At 52.4% G+C, this 14871-nt stretch overlaps 1 protein-coding gene across 2 annotated transcripts; it reads left to right on the top strand.

Moving 5' to 3' along the window:
- Nucleotides 1–1210: 1210 nt before the first annotated feature.
- Trim11 (tripartite motif containing 11) lies at nucleotides 1211–14596 on the top strand. 2 transcript variants are annotated; one of them, XM_076937683.1, is made up of 6 exons: nucleotides 1211–1766; nucleotides 4561–4709; nucleotides 5329–5581; nucleotides 11645–11667; nucleotides 11749–11849; nucleotides 13080–14596. In XM_076937683.1, exons 1-6 carry the CDS (start codon nucleotides 1362–1364, stop codon nucleotides 13625–13627), a joined length of 1479 nt encoding a protein of 492 aa, XP_076793798.1. In that variant the 5' UTR covers nucleotides 1211–1361; the 3' UTR covers nucleotides 13628–14596. The 2 variants fall into 2 exon arrangements, with proteins under 2 accessions (XP_076793798.1, XP_034361126.1); XM_034505235.2 differs by having other exon boundaries at nucleotides 1214–1766; nucleotides 4614–4709; nucleotides 5351–5581.
- The last annotated feature ends 275 nt before the right edge of the window (nucleotides 14597–14871 follow it).

Below are 14871 nucleotides of genomic sequence, written 5' to 3'. Positions count from 1 at the left end.
AAAAAATAATTTCTATGCTGGTATGTATAACAAAATTATAGGGAATCCAGATGCCCTGTGCCACTGAGTATTTTCTTTCCATAGAAAATACTTTTTCCGTTAATCTCTAACTCTCTCCTTAAAGACTTTGATTTACCAATTTTAAACGACATTTATCTACCATGTTTTATATTTAGTCTCTTTCCTCTTTTATTGTTTTCCAACTCAATACCTTACCAGTTCATAAGTTTGGGGCTTTTTAGTCCCACGCAGTTGCGGGAAAAGTTCCTTTTACCCTTTAGTGCGTCTGCACGCTCCACAGACCAGCAAGCGTCTATGGCCGCTAACTTCACCCCATCAGCTCAGTTCAGGAGGCTTCCCCATTGCTTCCACCTTCTGCAGGCCCTGGCCAGCCCTTCCCGACCTGCTGCTCGTGAAGGGCTTTAGGTCTTCACCTGCAGTCACAGGCTGGAAGGCCGGCCTACTTGCCCCAGCTCTGGGTCGCAAACTGCGCTTAGTTCGTGCAGTTCTGAGAAGCTGCTCACCTGCAGGACACACCAGAGGCTCTTGGCTTGTCGCTGCCTCTCAGCAGCCGCGGGACAGCAGCCGCGGGAGTGCAAGACCGCCCGGGCCGCCGCAGATGCAGGCTGGGGTGCGTTCCGGCTCGCTACCCACAGTTGGTTATAAATGCCGCTCAAGTGCTCGGCCCGCCGCTACGGGAAATCTTAAAGTAGCCGTGCCTGGCTTTCTCGTCCAGCTGCCGCTGTCTAGAACTTTTCTAAGTCGCTGGCACCAGAAACGTCGGATGCACTCGCGGCAGAAGTGGCCGCAATCGGTCAACACCATATGCTTTGGCCGTTCCCTGATTAGTGCATAATCATCCCGTTATTCTAAGCTCTGCCGCATGTAGCATCCACCCTCTCTTTTCCAGATATGCCACCTTCTGATTGCCTGCCTAAAGCTCATTGGCCATTTTATTGACTGGCGAATGTTTTTACACGGTGCACAAAAAATTATCTACAGAACCCACGGCCAAAGTTTGCAGCACCCAGGTCTGGGGGAGACAGGACACCACCCCCGGAAACCTGTCACCACAAAAATGCGATCTGTTGCACTATAATTCGATCTCACCCCCGAGCCGTGTGATAAACAGTGGCCAATCCAAGACAAAAGCGGGTTCTAAATACTAAAAACCAGTTTCCTGCTTCCGGCGGTTTCTCTTCCGGCGGAAGTCTGCGAGCCTAGTGCTGGATGTACCCACTGCCTAGGAGGCTGCGAGTGCTGCCAGCTGCTCACGGCCCGCGCCCCCTGCGCTCTCACAGCGGAAAAGCTTGATACCCCTGCACCACGAAGAGCCTGATCCCGGAGCAGCCGCCAGCACCATGGCCACACCAGACTTGTCCACCAACCTCCAGGAGGAGGCCACCTGCGCCATCTGCCTTGATTACTTCACCGACCCGGTGATGACCGACTGCGGCCACAACTTCTGCCGTGAGTGCATCCGACGTTGCTGGGGCCAGTCCGAGGGCCCGTACGCTTGCCCCGAGTGCCGCGAACTGTCGGCGCAGAGGAACCTACGGCCCAACCGCCCGCTCGCCAAAATGGCAGAGATGGCACGGCGCCTGCACCCGCCTTCGCCGGTCCCGCAGGGCGTATGCGCGGCGCACCGCGAGCCGCTGACCACCTTCTGCGGCGACGACCTCAGCCTGCTGTGCCCCACCTGCGAGCGCTCGGAGCACTGGGCGCACCGGGTGCGACCGCTGCAGGAGGCAGCCGACGACCTCAAGGTGCGTTCCATCAGGTGCAGCCGGCCCATGCCCGGTGCGAAGGGATGTTCTGTTACTGCCTTGCCCTGAGTTGAGGGAGTGTGAGTTACAGTTAGCTTGATCCTGTGAGGGGGTCGGGGTGTAGCCTGTCTTATTCCAGGATGAGATGCACGTGCATTCTGGGAAAAGCCGGGTGTTGGTAGTCAGTTCTGACTCAGCTGGGAGAAGTTTGAAGGGCCCACTGTCGAATCAACAGTTTGGCCTGTGTCAGAGTTGTTACTCGGCCAGCATGAACTCGGATAACCAGAATAAACCAGGCACCGAGTCTCCTTTGTTTTGGATTTTAGCAGAGGTTTGGAGCTTATAGACAGAGATCGTTCCTGTAACTTTTCATTTTGTTTAGTCCATACCCAGTTTACCAATTGGTGTAGGGGGTTTACTTTTCTGCCGCCACAAGCCCCCTTGATAGTGTTGAAAGGGACCCACATTTCTCCACAAGTGACATGATAATCTCTGAAGGGACAACACCAAAGCTGCTCTATTGCCAAAGAAGAAAACCTTTGTCCTCTGCCCTGTTAGGTTCACTGTCTGAACTTAACAAACTGACAAAGATCAGCAGGAAAAGTCACTGCTTAAGTAACACTTGGAAGTAGTCTTGCAGAGGGCTTCACACAAGCAAAGAGCAAGAAAAATAGAGAAGCAGTTACCCTAGGCCTTTTATCCCAAAAAGTGTGGAGTTACCAAAAAGAGACCTTGTGAACCTGACTAGGAAATAGGAGGCTGATGGCAGAGAGGGTGTCTCCCTCCTGCAGAATTGATGCTCTGTCTTCTGCACGCTTAGGTATCTGTGACTTCAGTAGCCTTTCCTCCACATCCTCAAAGCACAAGAGCAGGTTTGGGTGTGGGGACACAGCCTGCTTTCTGGTGTCACCAGGAAATCAGCAGATAGCTTTTACCTGTGACCAGTGGGTCTACAGTGAGCCATTCCTCCACTCACAAGAGCTTGGGATGGGGGGGGGGTCTTTAGGCCATGCTGGCCTACATGGTTCTGGTGACAAGTTCACTCTTTGGCTCTGGCTCTGGGGCCATGAGTGAGTAGTATCCAGAGGGGAAGCTCCAGTTCTTCAGTAGAACCACAAGACGGGAGGAGGGTTCACATAGGCAGGGACTGGGAGCTGAGGGGCGATCCTGGGCCTATCCCAGGGCCTCCTGGGCTTCACAGCACTCTAGCCACACCCAGGGTAGGAAGTGAGCCTCGTTACCTAACCACTGGTAGGGTTGCATGCAAGCAGAGCTTGAGGCCTTTGCTGAAGTGTACACATGCAGCTGCTGCTTCCTGACTTCAGCATTGAAAATAGGGGCTGGCAAGATGGCTCCGGCAGTTAAAAGAGCTTACTGCTCTTCCAATTGCAGAGTTCAGTTCCCAGGACTCCTGCTGAGCGGCTCACAGCTGCCTGTAACTCCAGCTCTGAGGGGAATCTAACCTGTCTGGCCTTTTTACAGGCATGGCCACTTACACGTGCACATTGCACTTGCCGACATACATGATCAAAATACTAAAAATACTGTTTTTAAATGAGAAAATGGCTGGGAGTGGTTGCATATATCTGTCATCCCAGCTAATACAGAGGCTGAGGCAGGAAAATTAAAGTTCAGGGCCTACTATAAATTCAAAGCCAGTGTAAGACCCTGTTGCAAACTAAAAGAGAGGGCTAGATGCAGCCCAGTGGTAAGGCACTTCTCAGCATGCACGAGGTCCAGGGTTCCAGGAGAAAACACTGGAAAGACTCAAGCAGAGCTTGGAACGATGGTGGGGGTGGAGTGATAGATAGTATGGGCCTGAGTTTTCAAGAGTAACGCAGCCTCAAGGATAGGCCTATGGCTTCTACCACAGCCCTGATGATGGCTGAACCCCTCTGGCAGCTAGGTTTCACCCCTTCTTCCTGAGCTGACTTGAGGATCTCCGCAGCACCTTGTCCAGGCCTAGAGTTGATGAGGATTGGGTTGATGTAAACAGACCCCGGAGGAGACAAGCATGTATAGGAATGCTTACTATTCTGTGATACACGAACCTGCCAGAGTGGAAAACAAAACTGGACCAGGTCTGACCTAGGAAAATATAGCCAGACCATGAGGGACTCTGAGGAAAGGCACTGTGGGAAGCCATAGCTAGTTTGAACTCCCATGGTACAGACCCCACTCTGTCATACAGACAGCTATGGCACATGGCCCTGGATGCTGTCCAAGGTCAAGGCATGGCTTATAAGGGCTGTTTTCTGGCTCACAGGTGGGCCCCCTTCTTGGTGTATTCTCATGTTTCCAGAAGAAGGAGCAGGAACTTCCTGATCCCATCCAGAGAGCCTGTGTCACGGTCACCTTCCAAAAGTCTAGCCTACCACCTGGTGGTGGAATTTTGGGGGACACACTCAAGCCTTAGCCTCTGACATGCTGTGAGCCCTTGTGACCACAGATGGAAAGAGGAGGAGGGGACAGTGTCTTGAAGGGAGAAAAGCTGGGTCTTCAGTGCCAGCTTGGTAGATGTGTCCTGTTGAAAAAGCCTGGACACGCCCACTGAGCACAGAACAGGCTGTCTACAGAGGTGAGCGGGACTGGCTCGGGGCCATAGGGCTGAGAACTAAAAATAAGGAGAAACCTCAACTATGATATTCAGTGAATTTGGGAAAGAGGAGGGTCCCTAGAGGGGATAAATCGGGAGGATACCTACCTTTGGAGGGCATTGGGCCAATGGGGAAGAGGGTGGGGTAGGAGGTCAGGAGGGGAAAGGCAGACTTCTGTGTCTGGGCCCCACCTTTAGGGCCTGATGCCTCTTGGGATTCTCATGGCACCGCCTGGTCTCCATCCCACCAGGGGAGGCTGGAGAAGTCACTGGAGCACCTGCGGAAACAAATGGAGGATGCGATGCTGTTCCAAGCCCAGGCTGAGGAAACCTGTGCCTTGTGGCAGGCAGGTGCTGGGCCTGGGGTGAAGGAGGGAACATGGAGTTAGTAGGCGGTGGCCAGACTAACTTCACTGAGACACACCAGCCGGAGTGTATACGTGTGCGTGTAATATAGGATACCTAGGTTGGATTCTGCCCTGCGTTAAGTACCTGTCCTGGGCTACAGACAGAGCAGACATGAGGATTCCCAAGGGTAGATTTGGATGGATGTCAGATACAGGGAGGTGTCCAGTAGTAGGAGTCAGGGAGGTAGTTGTCACTGAGGTAGATTTAGTGTGTCTAGCTGTGGGGTGGTGTCTTTGTCTGGCTGACACCTGGGGCTGGGCTTGTAGCCTGTGTGACAGATGCTGTGTGTGACTGACTGGTCCCAGGAATGGATCTTGAGTCTGGGTAGCCAAGGGTGGTAGATTGGAGGGCTGAGGGCTGAAGGGCTGGTGGGTTTGGGTTGTAAATGGCTCCAAGCAGTATCTGGGCAGCTCCAGATGACAGATTGGATGTGCTGTCAGATACTGGGGTCTAGGTAGCCTTTGGTGGTATATTCTGTGATCAGCCTAGACTGGTGGATTTGGGGTGTGAGCATTCCAAGTGGTCAGTCCCTGGTCTAGCATCAGGTTTCTCCCTCAGCTGTCGCTCTTGTGCCCTGCAGAAGATGGTAGAGAGCCAGCGGCACAATGTGATGGGTGAGTTTGAGAGGCTGCGCCGCCTGTTGGCAGAGGAGGAGCAGCAGCTGCTGCAGAAGCTGGAGGAAGAGGAGCTGGAGGTTCTGCCTCGCCTGCGCGAAGGTGCTGCGAGGCTTGGCCAGCAAAGCACGCAGCTGGCAGCCCTCATCTCAGAGCTTGAGAGCCGCTGCCAGCTGCCAGCGCTGGGTTTATTGCAGGTGAGTGAGCTGGATGGAGTGTCCTTGAGGTCCCCAAGAGGAACATCGAGTGTGCACCCCTACCCCCAACCCCACTGCTTCCCCTCAGGCACACAGGCTCTGTATCTGCCTGCTGTTGGGCTGCCACGGGACTCAGTACATCCCCAAGTCCCAGCCACTTGCATGTCTTCTGCCTCCTCCACTGACCATGACCATGCTGCCACCTAATGAGTCACACCATGCTCTATGAGAGGGGTCGGGGACAGACAGACAGACAGACAGACAGACAAGGTGCTGGGAAAGGATTCAGAATGAGAAAGCATTTGTTCATAACAGACTCAGGTCTGCAGAGAGCATGTCCTCTCTTGTAAACTCCACAGCAGCTAAGATAGGCACCCCAAAAATGTGTTCTTTGGTGTCCGTGGAGATGGGTGCCAGCCCCAAAGCTCCCACCAGAGATGCCCCAGTTCCTTGAATAAAAGGGAACAGTATTGTGTATCCGCTACACACAACCTCCACTTGCCTTCTGTCACGACTCGCTGACCTGAGATTCTGAATATTCTGCACATGCTGTTAAATGGCTGCTGTGCAGTTAGGGGATATTGAGAAGGGCACGTGTCCTGTGTTCAGCCCAGATGTGACTTTCACTTTTAATCTACCGTTGGTTGAGTCTCCAGGTGCAAAGGGAGGGCATTCACTGAGGTGGACCACATAAGACCCCGCAGTGAGCTTCTCGTTTTCTCAAACTGACCACGGTTGCTGTCCTCAGTGGGCACAGCCACGTGGATGTGACCCAGCCTGTGTGCTTTAGAGGGAGGGGTCATGTACTCATCCCTGCTCCTGGATCCCTGAGAGCTCTGGCCCAGCCCTCTGAGCTTGTGATCTACACTCCGTGCTCTGCACTCACCCTGGATGTGCTATCTCCTTCTTTATCTAACAGTGTGAGATAGGTGACTTGAGGTCAAACAACAGCCTCTGAGAGGAGCTCTCAGAACCCTCAGGACAAATCACCTCAGGGAAGTGCTCCTCATGATCCCTCATGGCAGGGAGTAAATTTTGGTGTTCATCTGGAGGGAGACATTCAAACTGTAGCTGGTCCCTTAGCCCTCAACACCTCCCCCACTTTCTCTCTTTTCCCCCTTAGAATTATTTCTAGGATGTGAGCTCCAGCCCTGCTCTTCCCTAGATCGCCACTTCTTGATGTCCCCCAAACCAGAGCATTTAGGTCCCCCTACACTCTGTCTCAAGGTCATCTGGATGACCTTGAAACATGACTCTTAGTTCTAGTGCCTCAGTCTCCCTGTTTGTCCAGTGGGCATTGGTGAGGTTCAGGGGTGACTGCTGAGAGGTCACATAGAGGCTGTGGGTTCCACTGGTCCCTTCCTTAGGGGCTTTGTCCTCCTCCCCACTCCCCAGCACCATTGACCTGGTATCCGGCGGGGTCTGACGCTGACTCTCGACCCTCTGTGCAGGACAGAGGCAGTATGTTCCCTCTGGGACCCAGATGCTAGGTACACAGCAGGGACTTCCTCACTGGGAAGAGACACCTAGGGACTTCAGCCTTTACCAGGCTGTCATGGTTAGAGCCTAACAGACAGAAATAGCTCTGTGATCTCCTGGAGGGAGGACTAGGGGGCAGAGATGCATGAAGATAGGCCTGTGTCAGCAAAGCAGAGACTCTGACAGCCAGGAAGCAAGAAGAAGCCCTGGGTTGGAGTGCTGAGAGTGTTTTGTGTGTTTAACTAACAGCTAATGAGCATGGGTCTTTTCTTTCCGGGGTACAGTATGATGTCTCTCCGTGTGTACAGCCTCTGCACTGATTAAATCGGGGCCGCTGATGTGCCTCTCATCTGGTCTTTCTGTCTTTTTTTGAGTGCTGAGCCCATTCAAATCTCAGTTGTGGGAGGTTTCACACGGCCTTGAAAATGTACATACATTGCTGTATGTTGCTAGGGAAAGGACCACTTTGGGTTTTTGAGTGATGTACCCCTGATCAGATGCCCATACTCTTGTATGCAACTAGGGAGACTTACTGGTACAGACAGTAAATATGAAAAACCAAACTTGTCTTGTGGTGCATCAGACATGATAGGATATAGAGTGTTAGCCACAGTCAGCCTCCTGGGCTATAGGAAAACAAAATGCTGGAAAGTGTTAGGAAGAGGAGGTGACTTGGAAAAGAGGGTGCAGGGGTCTGTTTGAGCACCAAATTTGGATGCGTCACTGTGTGTGTGGTTTCAGCCATCCAGTCATTTCACGCTACCAGGCTGCCTGGCTGCCACCTTTGTCTGTTCCCCATCCTTGTCCTGTTTGTGTCTCACCACTGCCTGCTCCCCACCTGCTTCTCTTCCCCCGGTCCCCACCTTACCAGGCTTTGCTGGAGAGTGTTTGCCGCGAGCTGGGTGGGCTATGCCCATGTCTTGAGGTCAGGAGAGCAGCCCTTGCTTCATTCTGTCCCTGTGAGCTACTGCTCACTGGCCATGGTGAGAGAAGGAGCCTGAGGTGGGTCTACGCTCTGATTTGCAGGATCCTTCTGCCAGATCTCTAAGGCCTGGTGTGGTCCTATGGCCTTCTGGGCAAGTGTCACTTAAAGATGAGGGCTGGGCAACTTGGAACCCATCTATGGATACTGGTAGCCCCTCTAGGCTGATGTGTTTGTTCTAAAGCATAGGATAATTTTCTTTCCTCAGATGTGTCTGAGGAGGCCCCTTCCCTACCTTGGAGGCCAAGGCTCTCCTATCACCCCAGCAAGGAAGGCCTTGTGCCATCCTTGCCTCGGGTCGTGTGAGGCAGTATCCCCAACATACCTGCTTCCAAACGGGTTAGGGACAGATCTGTGCTCCTTTGCCCACACCAGGCTCATTGTGTTCCAGGCCCTTGCACACGTACCCTCGCACACGTACCCTCACACACGTACCCTCACACATGTACCCTTTCGTGTTTTCCAGGGAATTCATCTTTAGCTTCAGAGCCCTCCCTTTTAGCAACTTCCCCCATGACAGGGACATCTTATTTATCATGTCTGGTGCAAAAAGGCCAAGGCTTGTGGGAGCTGGCTAGCTGCATGTGTCGCCCAGCTCCACTGATACATGAAGTACCATAGGCTGAGCGCGTCACACACAGAACTTTACTTCCTTATGACTCTAGGGGCCAGAAGTAGAGGACCAGGGTGTCAATGGGGTTAGTGTGTTAACTTATTTTGTTGCTGTGAAACACACAACACTAAGGGCCAGAAGTCCAGACAGCATGCTGGCCGCTTGGGGGGTGGCACCTTGGGTATGTCATGTGGTGATGACATCGTGCTGTAAGGACCTGAACAAGAGAGATTGCTTGGTGAGACAGGAGGCTAGAAGAGAAGAAAAGACCAACGTGCTCTTAACTCTCAAAAGAGCTAACCAGGGTCCTAACAGAGTGAACTGTATTATATTAATTCCGTCCAAGGGTAGGTCCCCACACTTCCTTTTAGATTGCACCTCTTAAGGCCATACCACTTATTAACATCTTCACAGAGACCAAACGTCTATGCCATATCTAGGACGACAGTCACCACAGACAGATCGTAGAGGTTGGTGTCTCTCAAGGCCTCTCTCCTGGTTCAGAGACCTCCATCTCCTCCCATGTTCTCACCTGTCACTCCTCTGCATGTCTGTTCTTGTGCAAGTCACCAATCACAGTTGTGTCAGTCTCTAGACTGCTCTAGAGAGACTGAGACTCTGGGTTGGCAGGAGCTTTTATTTCCCTTCGTGTTTGGCAGGGGTGAGCAGTAACAACAGGCAGTAGGAGGCAGCAGTGCGTGGCGCTCTGGTGTCCTTGTGGATAGGCCTGGGACCTACAGTGTTGAACTCTTGGCCCAATGTCTCTCAGATCCTTCCTTGACTATAAAGATTTGACATCTTCCTGGATTTCTTGCTGGTGGCCAGGACCTGAGGTTTCTGGTATCTTAAACCCATTTGTTTTTTAGCTGGGTCTCATTGCCCCCCCCCCCCCGCCCCTCTGCATATTGCCACCCTTCTTCCTTCTCAGCCAGCTGACCAGGCAACATCTACTGTCTCCGTTGCTTCTTTTTAGATATCACCAGCTCAGCTGGTGTCACTAAATGAGGTGAAAAGAGATCACTAGAAGGGAGTCTTTTGTTGACCTGTTGGAATCCTGGAGAAACAGACATGAGGGTGCCTCTGAGCCCACCACATACTGTGGGAGCAGAACAGCATTATTTCTGAAGTAGAGAGAGGATTTTTTAATCAGTTAACAGCAATTGCAGCCGCCCAGTAGGCCACCAGGGGGCGTGCTACCTCAAGTTCCTGAAGGCAGAGCCTTAGAGGTTGTTCTTGCTGAGGCTTCTCCTACTGGAGCAGTGAGGGTCTGTTGAGTTTTTGCATAGTTGTGGACTGTGGAGTGCTGAGATGACAATTTGGGTAGTTAGGGCAACAAGGGGGAGTCCAACAGCTGCCAGTTAGGAATAAATGACCCATCCTTCAGCATCTTTGCAAGTCTTCACGAAAATGAATGTTAGAAGGGCTTAACAATAAGATTTGAAGTGATTAACAGTAATAGTGATTTTTAAAGAGATTTTTATTGGTTCTCTGAGTTTCATACACCGTGCAGTACAGCTTGAGCATGTCCAGTCCAACTCCCCTCCCCTCCCCAGCACCCCCCAGCACATGCTTTTGCCACCTTCTTGTCTTCTCTCCCTCATTGTCTTTATTTAAATGACCCACTGAGTCCAGTTTGTGTTGCCCATATATGCTGGACAACCTACCAGCAGCCTAGTGCGGCCCTCCCCCACTTGTACCAGACTTACTGACTGGCTTGATCTTGTGCAGGTAACCACGGCTGCTGGGAGTTCCTAAGGGCGGTGTCCAGCAGACAGCATTTCACAGCCCTCCTCTCCATCCTCAGCTCCGACACTCTCCCTCCCCACTCGCCTGTGGTGGGGAGCCTGGTGGGGATGTGCATGCAGACACAGATGGCTCACTTAGGGTTGAACATTCAGTGGTCACTTATTCTTGGCACTTTAACTAGTTTTGAGGCTGTACATTGACTGCTGTGCACTGGAGAGGGAAGCTCCTCTAGCCAAGGTGAGAGCAGCAGCTATCTATGGATATAAACATAAATATCTGAAGGCAGTTCAACAAAGCAACAGTCGTAGGTTCCCCTCTAGGGCCTGTGGCCTCCCCAGCCTTACCAGGCATGAATTCCTTCCTTCTGTGAAGCAGGCTCGCACCCAGTGAAAGCAGTTGATTACCCCATAGCCTCCATGCCACCGTTGTAGCAGAGGGCACATCGTGCCTTGGCATTGCACCAAGGTCCACCTCTGAGTGAGGCCTTTGATGATGTTGGTACATCAGGGAAGGAATTTCCAAGTCAGTTCAGCTTGGTTTTCCTGTGACCTTTAACCAATGGGTGTTGAGTCTCCAGGTAGGGGCTTACCTTCTAATTATGATGGTTAGCCAAGAGCAATGGTAAGCCAGTGTTTGGGGGCGCATCTCTATACAGGGTTGTACATAATAGTAATTTTTGACAGACTGGCTCTGTCTTGAAATACAGTTTCATTCCAAGGTTTGAGGGAGGGACAGAGCGTGGTCACTGACTGTGAAGTACTGTTGTGGACTAGATAAATAAACATAGAAGGAAGAATACCAAGGAATGGGGCCAAGCTGGGGTACCCGTGAGACATTAGAGTGGCCACTTAGTGAAGGGGCAAGAGGACACAGTTGGGGGGTCACAGGCTGGACTCCTGGTGAGGATCTTGACCTTACACAGGATACCCCATCTAGGGGCAAGTACGCATGCTTGTCCTATCCTAAGAGTGACAGAGAGTCTACTTGGGATTCTGGAGACAAAGTAGACAGTGACCCATTGTTTGCTCTAAGTGAGAGGATGAGGCAGGACTTGATCTAGACCTGGTCTCCCCCTTCAGGAGATATTGACACAGGACTCTAGACCCCTACAGCATTCCTGTTTCTGGGCCGTTGTCACACCCACTTGTGTGTGTCTCTGTCACATGGATCTAGAGTAATCTGGGGAGAACCAGGACCAGGTAACAAGCCTGAGTACTGAGTGTATACTTTCTTCCCCCTACAGGACATTAAGGACGCCCTGTGCAGGTATGAGCCTGGGCATCTGGGCAGGATGTGGGTGGGGCCTGGCTGCTGGCCCCAAGCATGAAGCTGAGCTGTCCCCTGTAGGGTGCAGGATGTGAAGCTGCAGCCTCCAGCAGTGGTGCCCATGGAGCTGAGGACCGTGTGCCGGGTCCCAGGGCTGGTGGAGACCCTGCGGAGGTTCCGAGGTGGGTGTACAGTCCTGGGAGCAGAGCTGTTAGGAGCCCCAGGACTTAATGGACCCCATAGCTTAGAACAGCAGTTGTAGAAACTCCCCTCTGCTTTAGACATGATAGCATGTTTGAGCAATTCTCCATGAAGCCCAGTCTCACAGACTGACCTACTTCAAATGCTACGTGTAAGACCCAGGAAATGCCCATATTTCTGTCTCCCTGCTCTTACTCCAGAGTCCTCACCACCCCATCTAATGTTAGGTGATTTGCTAGGTGGCTCACAGAATCCAGGAGTCATTTTGCGTAGTATTAACAGTTTGCTAAAGAAGCTGCAGTTAAGGAAGAGATGGTGGGTAAGGCTGGAGGGAGGGACGCAGCCGTCCTGCACTCGCTGCACACGCCCTCCTGCACTTGAGGCCTCTCCCCTCAGCTCATTGTCCCCTCAGGCCCAACCTTTGAGGAGCTTTTAGGGATGTTCTGTTGTGTTGGCATAGTATTTCAAGTCGTTGTGAGCAAACTTGACCCCTGGAGCCCATGAACGAGGCTGATATTCCTTCTGTCCCACAGCTGGCTTGTGGTGGCCAGCACCATCCTGAAGTGATCAACAGACCCCACCTGAGCCACCTTAGGAACATAAGTTCAAGTGTAATGTAAGGAGACTTAGGATTGGCAAAGCAGATTTTCAGGTCTTCTCTGGAGCCAGGGATAAACTCTGCTGTTAAGTCTTGGTTGTCCGGGGAACTGCTGCCCTTGCTTCTATCCCCGGGTCGACTGTATGTGGCCATGTCAGGCCCAGAGGTAGGTAGACCAGAAGTCAGCTGGGACTGTGGTCTGGGAGGAGACCGCAGCCCTCCTCGTGAGCAGCTCTGAGCTACCCTGGAGCCTCCAGAATGCTGTGGGGCTAGGGTACAGCTGCAGCCCAAACCATAGTCTTCCATTGGAGACGGAAAGAAAGCACAAATGTAGGAAGTGGTCAGGACATGGTGGGGGCAGAAGCTCATCCTGGGCCACATGAGACCCTCTCAGGAAGGTAAACGAAAGTGCAGTCAGAATGCCCTGATGTCAGAAGCAGATGCCAGACTACTTTCTAGAGTTAAGATAGAGCTAGGTGTTTTCTCCCGGGGAAGGGAAGGTCTCCACTGCAGGTAGTGACTTAAGCCACTTGAACTGCTGAGAAAGGTTGGCTGATCGCTAGAGCAGTGGGGGCTGACTCGGGAGTCTGGTTGACCTCAGGCCTTTATACAGGGGACATAACCCTGGACCCAGACACCGCCAACCCGGAGCTGGTCTTATCTGAGGACCGGAGGAGTGTGCAGCGTGGTGAACAGCGGCAGGCCCTGCCTGACAGCCCAGAGCGATTCGACCCTGGCCCCTGTGTGCTGGGCCAGGAGCGCATTACCTCCGGTCGCCACTACTGGGAGGTAGAAGTTGGGGACCGAACCAGCTGGGCACTTGGCGTGTGTAAAGAAACCGTCAACAGGAAGGAAAAGGGGGAGCTGTCAGCTGGCAATGGGTTCTGGATTCTGGTGTTCCTGGGGAGTTTCTATAATTCCAATGAGCGGGCCTTCTCCCCACTACGGGACCCTCCCAAGCGTGTGGGGATTTTTCTGGACTATGAAGCTGGTCATCTCTCATTCTACAGTGCCACAGATGGATCGCTGCTGTTTGTCTTCCCTGAGACCCCCTTCTCAGGTACGCTCCGGCCCCTCTTCTCACCTCTGTCTAGCAGCCCGACCCCTATGACCATCTGCAGGCTGATAGGTGTATCTGGGGACACCCTTGGTTCCCAGTAACCCAAACCTTCTAGGAGAGTCCTTTCACCCCTCCTGGTCCTTTGTCCTGGCCATTCAGAGACCCAGGATCCAGCTGACATCCTGTGAGCATTAGGAGCACACAGTGCCTTTTTGACCACATGTGGGAAACACAAGTCCTCAGTCTCAGAGACAGCGTGGATGAGAGTATGGACTGGGCTCTACCCTCACGCTGGGAATCCTCCCTGACCCTGATGCCACTTAGTGCCGAAAGCTCTCACCAAAGCACTAAGTCCCATGTGTCACCAGCACCTCAGACTCTGGGTTCCTGTAATGTCATAAACTTTTCCAGAAATAATCAAGGCTTGTCCACACCTCTGTGCAGCAGTCTGGTCGGCCTGCCAAGCATGCCACACGGACCCTGAAGTGATACTGGGTGAGGTTAGGCAGGGAGCCAGCTTCAGGTTCACCAGCATCTCAGATTTGGTCTAATAAATGGGAAGGCTGCTCAGATTCCTGACCTTGCTGGGTGTGGCTACAAAGAAAGAGGCCAGCAGCCTGGCCCCAGAAATGAGACTGTCTAGTGGGGACTGAGTTCTAAAAGAGTATTCAACATCTGTATTCAGCACTTAAGGGCCCAGAAGTAGAACTCAGAAATGACACTTGAACACACCCTTCTGTTCTGAGACTTGTCTGGTTTTGCCCTCAAAAGGGCTGCTGGCTGGCTGGCTGGCGGGCTGGCTGGCTGGCTGGCTGGCTGGCTGGCTGGCTGGCTGGCTGGTGGGCTGGCTGGCTGGCTGGCTGGCTGGCTGGCTGGCTGGCTGGCTGGCTGGCTGGCTGGCTGGCTGGCTGGCGGTGGTACACTGCCCCTGGTTGCCTGCTTTGCAGACTGAGCTGCACAGTCCTGAGTGCACAGGAGCCAGTAGTGACTGCTTTTGTATTTTATTTCCTGGAGTTTTATCTTCTATTTATTGAAAGGGAAACATTCAAATAAACTCATCTGAAATAGTGTCCTCTGCTTATCCTGTGGGTAAATAACCAAGACTTTGGGTTGGTAAAAGCACACGCTGTTTTTTCACTTTGATCTGACTGATTCCAACTGCCATGTTGGGCAGCTTGTAACTGCTTGTAACTCCCATTGACAGGAATTACACATCCGACTTCTGAGGGCATCTGCAAGCACATGCTGCATAGACCCCTCTCAAACACATACTACTAAAAAGTGTATTTCAAAGAGGAAGCTGACATGCCAGGCAGAGATGTGTTCACTGAAGAAGCAAGGGGTT

Source organism: Arvicanthis niloticus, chromosome 6, assembly GCF_011762505.2.
Source record: "Arvicanthis niloticus isolate mArvNil1 chromosome 6, mArvNil1.pat.X, whole genome shotgun sequence".
In the NCBI taxonomy this organism is placed as follows: Eukaryota; Metazoa; Chordata; class Mammalia; order Rodentia; family Muridae; genus Arvicanthis; species Arvicanthis niloticus.
This window is presented reverse-complemented; position numbering and strand designations above follow the sequence as displayed.

Excerpts from the sequence above, each read along its gene's own strand:
- Trim11 (XM_076937683.1), top strand. The coding sequence starts at position 1,362 with ATGGCCACACCAGACTTGTCCACCAACCTCCAGGAGGAGGCCACCTGC. Across the intron at positions 1,767-4,560 it reads AGGCAGCCGACGACCTCAAG|GGCCTGATGCCTCTTGGGAT; the intron begins GTGCGTTCCATC and ends CCCCACCTTTAG. Across the intron at positions 5,582-11,644 it reads CAGCGCTGGGTTTATTGCAG|GACATTAAGGACGCCCTGTG; the intron begins GTGAGTGAGCTG and ends TTCCCCCTACAG.